Source organism: Magnolia sinica, chromosome 12 (assembly GCF_029962835.1).
Source record: "Magnolia sinica isolate HGM2019 chromosome 12, MsV1, whole genome shotgun sequence".
In the NCBI taxonomy this organism is placed as follows: domain Eukaryota; kingdom Viridiplantae; phylum Streptophyta; class Magnoliopsida; order Magnoliales; family Magnoliaceae; genus Magnolia; species Magnolia sinica.
The window spans coordinates 84,030,138-84,041,477 of NC_080584.1; the positions used below are offsets into that span (position 1 = coordinate 84,030,138).

General features: G+C 38.1%; 1 protein-coding gene and 1 long non-coding RNA gene across 5 annotated transcripts; both read left to right on the plus strand.

Annotated features, from left to right (window-relative positions):
- Positions 1–2,183: 2,183 nt before the first annotated feature.
- On the plus strand, positions 2,184–10,390 carry LOC131221957 ((E,E)-geranyllinalool synthase-like). 4 transcript variants are annotated; one of them, XM_058217256.1, is made up of 12 exons: positions 2,184–2,556; positions 2,778–2,967; positions 3,302–3,519; positions 3,644–3,767; positions 5,037–5,152; positions 5,628–5,854; positions 7,106–7,221; positions 7,300–7,401; positions 7,952–8,167; positions 8,271–8,400; positions 9,210–9,455; positions 9,627–10,390. In XM_058217256.1, exons 2-12 carry the CDS (start codon positions 2,867–2,869, stop codon positions 10,239–10,241), a joined length of 2,211 nt encoding a protein of 736 aa, XP_058073239.1. In that variant the 5' UTR covers positions 2,184–2,556; positions 2,778–2,866; the 3' UTR covers positions 10,242–10,390. The 4 variants fall into 4 exon arrangements, with proteins under 4 accessions (XP_058073239.1, XP_058073240.1, XP_058073237.1 ...); XM_058217257.1 differs by having other exon boundaries at positions 2,184–2,465; XM_058217254.1 differs by lacking the exon at positions 2,184–2,556 and having other exon boundaries at positions 2,638–2,967.
- LOC131221958 (uncharacterized) lies at positions 5,861–6,714 on the plus strand. The gene is made up of 2 exons (XR_009159689.1): positions 5,861–6,440; positions 6,477–6,714. It is a non-coding gene; the product is annotated as an uncharacterized LOC131221958 (long non-coding RNA).
- Positions 10,391–11,340: the final 950 nt, after the last annotated feature.

The following is an 11,340-nucleotide window of genomic DNA, read 5'->3' on the forward strand; positions in this document are numbered from 1 at the left end:
TAGGCTGTAAACAAAGGGTCCATGCGAGTCACATCCAATATAAATGAAAATGGGAACGGTAGACATGTTACGTAGGTAGGCGTAACTTCACGTGTGAAAATTGCTTACACTGGGTGTCGGCGCCTACCATCGCGTTGATTATTCGAAAACCAAAGACTACAAATAAGGAACATTGCTTCATTTGCTGAGCAGTACCAGCTCTTTTGTGTTGCAGGAGAATACTATTATTATTATTTTATATGGAATCCATTGCTGCTCTTGTTAAGGAAATCAAGAAAGAGCGTTTGTCATTCGTTGATATTTACTCCTTTGTATTGCCTTCAGCTTATGACACAGCATGGATGGCCATGATCCCACACCCTCAACATCCCAACCGTCCAATGTTCCAGAAATGTTTGGACTGGATACTCAGTAATCAGAAGGAGGAAGGGTTTTGGGGAGAGCCAGACCAGTACAATGTCCCCACCATAGAGTGTCTGCCTGCGACCATGGCTTGTATGGTTGCACTTAGGAGATGGAATGTGGGGTCCACCAACATAGAGATAGGTATTATATATTTATAGTTTTGATACGAACTTTCTCTTATACCCACACAAAATGTCTTGCAAGGACTGAAATACAGGTTTGCGTCAGTAGGGTTTGTAACTTGGGAAAGCAAAAGTTACGTACTGGCCTTGTGTTTAGAAACGAAGAAATTGGTTTTGAGATCTGAGCCGCTCATCAGACTACTCCATTTCATAGGTTTCATCTATCAAAAATCAGGCTAATATGAAGTAGCTGAGGTTTCATTTCCCCATAGAGTTTTGAACAATGATAAATGTTCTCTTTACTGTTCTTTTGTTGTGTGACCCAGCTAATTATCATATTGGCCTGATACTTTGACATTACATCAAACCTTTCAGCATTCCTTGATGAGCAGCTACAATCTCGCATGCAGGCATCAGGACTGGGATTCTGTAGTGACCCCTCGAGTATTGCATGCTAGTCAGTATTCCGTGGGGGCCACCATGATGCATGTGCTTTATCCACACACTTCATTCATTTTCAAGCTAACTTTAGAGAGTGAGCCCAAAAATGACGTAGATCCAAATATCAGGTGAACCACACCATAATAAATAGTGATGATTGAACACTCGCCATTCCAGCCCCTAATCAACAGGTTGGATGGAAAATAAACATTACACTAACCTTATGAAGTTTTCAATGATGGGCATTCAATCACTACTATTGCTTGTAATGTGGTCTGCCTTGAGATTTGGATCTACTTCATTTTTGGGCATTTTTGGGCTCATACCCTAAAATGAGCTAGAAAATGGATGGGTGGCGTGGATATAACACACGCATCGTGGTGGGCCCCACAGAGCATTGACTAGATCTGAGCTTTGTGCCCAGGAAGGGTCATTACCAAGGATGCTTGATAAACAGTCTATCAGAAATTGTATGCATGGGGACTGAAATGTTGAGCCCATCCTCGCTGAGTCAGAGTCCCAAAAATTAGGTTGGTTGAACAATCCTAACCTTCAATTTTCGCAGATTTGTTTAAATAGATATATATCATTGATTTTTTTTTTATTATTATTTTTTTTATTTTTCATTTTTAACAGCACAATAAATCTCTACATATCCAATAGTCAGATAATCAAATAAGCATAGTTTTGGGTCGGCTATGCTGTGAGCTGCGGTGACATTAGCACAAGCAGCTTATTCAAAAGTTTCTAGAGGTTGGTTTTGAGTGTGCTGTCCACATTATTAGTTTCCGCTGGTGGGCTGCTGGTGTTGGTTTTGGGGCCATTTAGGTCGGTGTTGTGGTTTCTGTATGGATTTCTTTGCGCAGTTTAATGTTTTAGGTGGTTTTTGTTCATCTACTTTTCAAAAAGGCTGAGATTTACGTTAGCCTCTGCAAAGCTATTTTCGTATCTAAAGCTTTTTTATTTTATTTATTTATTTTTATTTTTATTTTTATTTTTTTAAACAAATTTTTTTTTTAATTTTTTTATTTCAATAAGGTCACAGGCAGTGTCCAGAAAAGTTACTTTGTTTCAATAAAGTCACAGGCTGAGGTGTCCTCCTACCATGCAATGGACAGTTTCACCTGATCATCAATCACACAAAAGAGAATATTAAAGTTTTTCTTCTTAATACTATCCTTTTATTTTGATCCTCCAACTACCCATCATCCCATCCCATTTCTCTCTAAAACCAATTGAGATCATTGGGAGGCCGCAGCCTGGCGTAAAAGTGTGCTCGTTCTCCCATCTTTGGCTGCGATCGAAACCAATTTAACTGAGGTTGATGGCCTTTTCGGAATTCTTGGCAGCGGCAGCAGACGGCTCCCATCTTCTGCTGCCTCTCTCTGTAGAGACGATTGATTTCCAATCCAAACATCGAGCTGGTGACCCAGTTCAGGATCGCTCAGCTGCATTTTTGGCCCGGGAATAAAATCAGAGATGCTAGTGATGTCTTAGGTTCATCGTGGGTGTCTCATGGCTCAAGGAAGTGCTGCTTGCTGTCCTAATTGGACTGGCTTGTGTTGGCATTGTGGTTTAATTTTGATTTGTACGTAGCTGTGATAGTGTATCATGTGGATCTGTTTTGTAGTTTGTATTTTGTGCTCACCGTCTCTCTCTCTCTCTCTCTCTCTCTCTCTCTCTCTCTCTCTCTCTCTCTCTCTCTCTCTCTCTCTCTCTCTCTCTTCTTTTAAAGATATATAACTTTGTATTGTTTAACCATGTATAACCTTTGTAACTTGATAAGCTCATCTTCTTTGAAAATTTCAGGATTGCAATTTATTCATGCAAATACAGAGAGGCTACTTAAAGAGGAAGATGGTCCTTGTCCTCGTTGGTTTGCCATTGCTTTCCCCGCCATGATTGAGCTTGCGCAAGCTGCAGCCTTGGATGTGTTTCCCGATGGCTTGGTGGAATTAGTGGACAAAATCTTCGGGGAGAGATGGAGGATACTTGAAATGTATTGCTTCTTGCCGCAGTCCAACTTCTACTTTAGATATCCATGTCTGTAGATCTTAGTCAGTCTGGCCCAAATCTCTGGTCCCATAGGGCATGGTCCAAGCTTTAGATGCCGAAATTCTGGTCTTGTGTGGATGTCTTGATTTGAGGCTCATGCTGGGGCTCGGCCACATACCAGGCCCATTTATGATTGATATGGGTCGAACCGAGGCTTAAATATCACGCCTGTGCCAGACTTTGAACCCTAGTAAATGAACGGGCTGATCGTCGCTCTGCCCAAGCAGCCACCTTTGTAATGTGTTTATGAGTATGCTAACAGACATGTAATAATGCAGGGAAAAATATTTAGATGGAGCTTATTATCCCCCACTCTTATCATATATGGAAGCATTGCCGGATAATTATTTAAGTTGCGAGCATATACTTAAGCATCTGAGCGAAGATGGTTCCTTGTTTCAGTCACCTTCTGCCACTGCTCAGGCTTTCATGGCTACAAGAAATAAAGATTGTATGGTGTACTTGGAATCTGTGGTCCAAAGATGCAAGCACGGAGGTGAGGAAAAATATAACACTCGCCTCAGTTACACGGTTTCCTTTTTCATTTTCTTACTTGGGAGTGTTGTTTCCCTCATTCTTAAATCACGCTCTAGACTTCTAACCTTTGAATTTTGGTACAGTTCCACCGGTGTATCCTATCGACGAAGAACTTGTAAAGCTTTGCATGATCGATCGATTGGAGAGACTGGGTTTGGCAGAGTACTTTCCAGAGGAAATTGAAGGGGTTTTGTATGGCATCTATAGGTAATACAAGTAACATAAGACATTAGTGAAAGTGCTTTTATTTTTAACTGAAAAGCGCGAGCACACAAGCTAGGGAAGTGCGAATCCTCATCCCCTCAAGATATTAAACCCCACCACCAACCGAAAACTATGCACACTCTTCTCACGAAAAAAACCAAAAAAATAAATAAATAAATACAAAGAAAAAGAAAAAGAAAAAGGAAAAGAAAAAAGAAAAAAGAAAAAAAGAAAGAAAGAAATCAAGAGAGCGATAAAAAAGAAAAACAAAAAGAAAAAGAAAAAGAAGAAGGCTATCTGCCATAGTTTAACGCTTGCAGTAAATACCAGAAAGTTTGGACTGCATTACCTTCAGGAAGATGCCTTACTTTTGCACAAACACCCCCCAAGAATTTTCGAAGCGCTCTCAACATAAACATCATTTAAGCCCCTTTTTATTGAATGTATGCAACCCATCTAATATGGCTTGAGATTCCGCAACTGCGTTGGAAGCGTATCCATACCTTTTGTGAGATGCAAAGATAATCTTTCCTTGAAAGTCTCTCCCAACGCCTACCCTACCACCCTCTCCTAGGTCACCTCTTGATAACCCATCCACATTCAATTTGACCTTATTGGACTCATGTTTGGTAACTAAATTCTTCTGCAGCTTCGGATTCACCGCCACACCCATTACTTCCATGGTGGTGTAATCAGATTTTATTTTTATTTTTTTCTTTTTTTCTTTTTTTTAAAGAGTCCTCCATGCATGGGACAATTTGCACCTGTTTTAAATGGGATCGGCTGAAAACTATCATGGGTAAATTCATCAAATTTTAGATTAATCCGTGAATTGCCCATTTCCTCGTCCATACATTGAATTTTAACCCATGCATCACAAATAATGTTATTTTGTTCCTTTTTTATTTTCACTTGGCAACCTTTTGTGAAGTGATAGTTCAAATGGGTTTGATTGAACAGCCCACAAAAACAATTTTGGGTCTGATTGAATATTTGAAACACTGATCACAAAAGAGTTGGAAACATATGAGTGGACGAGCATGTGGCCACAATGTGGAAAAGAGGACAAATAAAGTATAGTAGGGCCTCCTCTCTCTTTCCATGTAAACTCTCGCTTGCCAATACTATTCGGCCTGCCATGTGCCATCAGATCTGGATGAAAATTTGTTACCGCGAATGCCATAATATTTTATTCCATGGAATGGGTAAGAAAGTTTTAAATTGGACTAACTTTGGGAAATGCATGCCACAATTTTTCAAATAAATGTGTAGGAATTGGAGAAAGCAAGAATCAGAAGCAATGTTAGAGTCCATAACCCCACAACAGATGATCAAGGATTCGTTATCATTCCGAATTTTGCGAATGAATGGCTACCGTGTATCTCCAAGTAAGCCTTTTCTTCTCTCTCCTGTGGCCTCATGGTTCAGTTTCCCGTTGCAGTTGCCGGATGTTCATATGCAATCATTGAGCAATTGCAAATGTATCAGAGTCCCGAAATAAGATTTATAGGACAACTGATAATGAAATTTTGTCTGTGTAAGTTCAAACCATTGGTTTCTTACCGTCTTGTTAGAGAATACATTTACATTGATATCGATTTTTACTCCTCCATTGGGACACCTTATCTTCCCGTATTACCATATTTTATCAAGATAACCCAATACAAGGGAAAAAAAAAGTCCCAATGGATCATGAAAATAGATACCAACATAAGTATAATCTCTAACATGCCTTAACTCTTCACTGATGGTCTACCAATTAGGGTCATTGGTTCAGTGGGTGCGTGTGAACCATCATCCTTTGCCAGAGTATCAATCTTCATTCCATGATCTTCCTGACCATGCTTGAATTTTTGTTTGCAGGGAGGTTTTGTTGGTTCTTGCAACATGAGGATATTAAAAAACAAATTGAAGAAAACTGCGAATATTTCTCAACTGCAATGTTAAATGTTCACAGAGCGACAGACCTCATGTTTATTGGTGAAAATGAACTTGAGGATGCTAGAGCATTCTCAAGAAAGTTACTGGAGAAGGAAATGGCCATGAGAAATGCAAAGAATAGTGTTGCTATGTCCAATTTTCACAAAGAGGTAATTACCCCTTTTCAATGGGCTGGGCTTGTGTCAACCAATACCCCAAAATGCATAATTTTGATGGGCCTCATCATTTAAACGCATTAACCCACCTAAGAAAAAGTATTAAAGCCATGGTTGCCCCACCTTTGTTTATAATGTTGTTCAAAAGATGTGCGCGGAAGTGCAAAGTTTTGCCAAAAACAAATTTATAGATTTTAATGTGTCATAAAGGATTTTCATGTAGATACATTTAATTTTAAAAACAAAAACAACTAAAACTGGAAATCTTACATTGTATCCTTTGATCAGTGATGAAAGCTGACGCCCATCATCCATCGTACTGAATTATCCATACAATAAAGATGAAGGAAAGAGCTTCTTCATGCTCAGCTATAGGGCTGGGGACATGGTCATGTGAGAGCCAAGGGTGGACCACACATGTATGCATGCGTGATGATGGGAGAGGGAAAGAGAAAGAGGAACCTCCTATTTTCTCTGCTCCCTTCTGTTTCTCTCTCGTATTTGTCTCCAAACATTGAAGGTCTTTTCTCTATCCAATTCCAGTGGGACATGATGTATTCATAAGGAGTTGGTGATCAGAGTGATACACTCGTTGTGGTGCTCCTTGATAAGGAAGGGCTTTAAGTTCCTCCATAGGTGGAGGAAATCACATGGGACTTCTCAATAATTAGTTAATTTGGATTTTGTTGCCATTCAATTAGTGGCTAACATAATAGATGGTTTAAATCTTAACCAACAAAGTTCCTTTTCTTTTCGTGTTTTTTTTTTTTTTTTTCTCACAAACAAAGTTCTATTCATAGATTTAGAGTATCCATCTTGTGGGCTCAACAGTTGTTAACCAAGATGGAAGCTGGTAGGGTCTTTTTTTTTCTTCCTTTTTTTTTTTTTTTTACTAATACTTATTTTTCAAATAAAAAAATCAATTATTGAGAAAAATATATCCTAACCATTTCTCAAGATAAGAAACAAATTCTAGCCATGCTCCAAAAACAAGTAATTCTTTCACAATTTGCTTACCAAACAGGTACTAAATAGAATCGATTCCATCCATGAGAAGAAGTGAAAATAATTGATTATTTTGGTGTAACCAATGTATCATAACATTCTGAGTCATGAGGCTCTTGTTTACACAAAATGAGAACTGAAGCTTTTACTATATAACATGATACTTGGATAATTGCAGTAGAATTATGCAACTATTGAAACTAATAATTATGGATTATTTCAATGTGTGTGATGGCATAGATTGAACATGAATTAATGCTTCCATGGCTTGCTCGATTGGATCATCTGGAACACAGAGTGACCATTGAAAGAACCAAAACAAACTATCTATGGATGGGAAAGGCCTCCTATTATAGGTATGGGCGTTTAAATGTCATCAATTCATGGTAATTGCACATTCCTGTTCTTCAAGATCAAATGACAGACCTTAACAGCAGGTTATCTTTCCTAAACGACACTATGCTGCTACAACTAGCAAAGGACAACTATGCACTACGTCAATCGACTTTCAAGAATGAACTGGAGGAGTTGACAAGGTGCTAAATCTTTTTTCTAGTAAATCCATTTGATCTTCTCCATTATTAGATCCAGTGCAAACGTTTTTACTATTTATAATGCAATTAGCTGCTATGGAACCCGACTATGATGTGTTAATAACATCCACTTTTATCATCTTACATGTCATCCCTCATTTTCCATGAACCTAAAAATCAGGCCAATCCATAACTTAGGTGGAGCACATGAGTAGGGACAATTGGAATTGGCATGAGTGATCATGGCAGATCTCACAGCAACTGATTGCACTATAATATAATGAAAACAATGCACTTGATTTTATTTTTTATTTTTCCTACAAACACAGTAACAGTAACAACCATCCAGCCTTTTACCTGTCTATTGTACGTGTAAACTGCTACATGTAATTCCTTAGTTGATTTGAATGCACCCATTTCACTTCTCAAATCAAACATTGTGGGTATTGTAAGTAAGGTGTCTCATACCATTTTTTACAGGGTATGGTAGAACTAATTAATTGTATTTTCATAAAGTGGTCCTGATACATTGTATCCTTATTCATGAACATAGGTGGTCTAAGGAGTCAGGTCTTCGTGACATAGGATTTGGTCGAGAGAAGACCACTTACTGTTACTTTGCCATTGCAACTCTTGCATACAGTCCTTCACTTTCTGATCTACGGATGGCGGTTGCTAAGAGTGCAATCCTTGTTACAGTGATTGATGATTTCTTTGATATGGAAGGTTCGATGGACGAGTTAAATCAACTCACTGAAGCAGTCGAGAGGTACCATCGGCCATCCTATGTGGGCTTATTTAAACTGCATGTTAATTTGTATATGATTTTTATGTCTTTTTTCTTAAAATCGATGATTGTTTAATGGCACAAGATGGGATGCGGAGGGACTGAGTGGCTACAACAAGGTCATCTTCGATGCACTTGACAATTTCATCAATGATATTGCTGCAAAATCATTGCACAAACAAGGGCGTGATGTTGCAGATAATCTTCGAGGCGTGGTAATTTTTGTAACTTCCATCATTTTCATATTGTTCTGTCATTGAAAAATGCTAAGGTGGTTTGCTTGGAAAAAAGACTGAACAGGCAGTTCCTAGCAGAAGGGCCGAGGCATGATACTTGTTTGTGATCAAGACCGTTCAACAACTTGGGGCCCACCATGAATTTTCCCTGGCCTGGAAGTTAAGCTAATTTCATCAGATGGGCAACATGTTTACAGTAAATAAAGATTTACGCCATCTCTCTTTCTTCTAGTGGCTTAACTAGTGAGTGGGCAGGGCAACTTCATGATTAGTGCAACATTGGGAATCAGTGAATTGGCTTTTCGTTCTCCCCATACAATGTGCTCGGCGTTTCTCTCTCATTTACAATGGGCTCGGCATGTGAAATATCCAAGCCGTCCATCAGGTGGACCTCACTATTTAGATGCTACTGCCCAACAAAGATAAAGGTGGTTCATTGTGTAAGTGAGCGGGGACATTGGAAATATGTTTACGGGTTAGAAAACTCTTGTTGAGTTTTTGACAACCGTACATTTGTTCAGTTAATTTTGACTCACATGACTAGTGGACGAACCTGATTCTTGGTATGGGAAATATTCCAATAGGCACCCTTTTGATGGATGGCTTGGATAATGTGCATATTCACCATGCTGGCATATGTGGTAGCATCTGGATTGGATGACTTGAATACATGTGGGCTTAAGATTGCTTTTTAAAAGTTTCAACAACAAAGCTAATGGTTGTTTCTTTCCTTCCTTTTTTTTTTTTTAAATTTTTATTATTGTTATTTTTTTTTAAATATGTGGAAGTGGCACGAAACATTTGTGTCATGGCTGAAGGAAGCCAAATGGAGCAGAATGCGAATTGCACCGTCCATAGATGAATATATCCAGACCGGCATGATCTCCGTTGCTGCACATACTATTCTTCTTCCCGCAATTTATTTGATGAGCCCAAGGTTATCAAAATGCCTGATCAGGCAATCCGACACTCAAATTATTACAAAGCTTCTCATGGTTATAACACGACTACTGAATGACATGCAAAGCTACCAGGTAAACAAGCATTTTCATCAAACTAATAACAAGTAAAAGGCGTGTGTGCCACAATTGGCAGATGTGATATAAAAGTGGTAACTGATTTGAGAGACTAGATTACTTAAAATTTCAACTAAATTGTCTTTCTATCATTCACCATAAAAATCTCATTTCCAAGCTCACTTTCAGAAGGAAGAAGCGGATGGGAAGATGAATATTGTACTTCTATACATGAAGGAGAACCCAGAAGCCAATATTGAATACTCAATATCTAGTATAAGAAAGATACTCGATGTGAAGAAGAAAGAGTTGCTTGAACTTGTTCTAATGGATGAGTTCAACTACATGCCCAAAGCATGCAAACGACTCCATTTGTTTTGCTTAAAAGTATTTCAGATGTTCTTCAACTCCAGCAATGGGTACGACTCTCCAACTGAGAAGCATGATGACATCAACAAAGCAATTTACAACCCTTTAACAGTGCAAGTTCAATACTCACTCCAGCAAGAAACTGTCCAAGATCACCATGGATCAATGAAGGACAATGCAAGTATCAAGCCCTCAATTGCTGGATGTTTCCCAGATCATGGTAGCAAAATATCTACCCTAAGAAAAATGACCCGATTGGGTCGGGAAGATTGGTGCAAAAGATTTCACTCTATGTTGCCACGTTATATAGACATCAAACCATTCAGAAACAGAAGCTTGATCCTTGGTCGTCAAGTCCCTTTGAAATTTCAGTTAAGATCATACCATAGGATATTAATGCCTTGTAGTGTGGCTAAACCTGTATTTTGGTCATAAGACACTGGTTGAATTAGGCTTTTTACATGAAGATTGTACTGTTGGGTACTCTTGTAGTATGGCTTTAGTTCTATTTCAAATTTCCTATTGTAATAATAAAGAGTTCAACCTTTTCTAAATAGAGTGGGAGTTGTATTTGTTATAGCCTACATGGTGATGGTTTGGTTTCTTATGTTGCTGTACTGTAGAGCATTTGTTTTGTTCAGTATAAATAGGTAAGTTTGAATAGTCAGTGATGCTTCATGATCACCATGCTTATTTTATGTCTTCTTAATGTTAGCCTCTAATCCTAAATAAATAAAAATATTGGGAACTACATAGTTAATAAATGTTTTAAAAATCCAAATATTATCGATAAATAAGCACTTTGTGAGGACAAACCTCTTCTTCTTCTTTAGTTATTTTCTAGAATCATTTTACCATGTTTATGTGATCATTTCTAATGATCGAATTATGAGGTTACTGAGCAAAGGGGTGTTAGCCGTTCTTGGACTTGACAGATTTCGGTATTGTATACATTGTAGGAAAGACACTTGTAACTTAAAACTAATAAAAATGATAACACAAGTAGATTTTTACGGCGAGGCTAGTCTTTAGGTTTAGGTTATGTTGATAGTGGAAGGGTGTGGCAGCTGTATCAAGCGAAGCTGTTTGATTTTTGTCAAGTGTTGTTGATTAGAATCTTGGTAGCTTTTTGAAGTGTGGATTATAAGTGATGGTTTGATTTGTTGTTCTGTCCAGCTATATTTCTGTTCTCCAAGGCTACTTCATGTCTTAGATCGCCATGTTCATTTTTATTTTTTTAGATTATCATTTTTTTTATTATCATATGTTGTGTATACAATAGGAAAGGCTTGATTTCTATTTGTGGAGCCCCCTTGAATCCATGTACAGTTTCTTTGTCGAGTCAATAAAATTATAGGTGGTGTGCGCCTACCTTTCTTAAAAAAATGTAATAAAGAACTCCTTAAATAAATAAATGCTTATATTTATGTACAATTTTCACATTGTATTACTTGATAAAGTACTTCATCTTTATTGATGATTACTCATGATACTATCATGTCTACCTGTTAAAAGAAAAGTCAGAGATGGTGAA

Bases quoted from the DNA above. Each gene is read 5' to 3' on its own strand.
- LOC131221957 (XM_058217254.1), top strand. From the start codon at position 2,729: ATGTATAACCTTTGTAACTTGATAAGCTCATCTTCTTTGAAAATTTCA. The intron at 3,520-3,643 runs GTGAGGAAAAAT...ATTTTGGTACAG, and splicing joins CCAAAGATGCAAGCACGGAG to TTCCACCGGTGTATCCTATC. The intron at 5,153-5,627 runs GTAAGCCTTTTC...TTTTGTTTGCAG, and splicing joins TGGCTACCGTGTATCTCCAA to GGAGGTTTTGTTGGTTCTTG.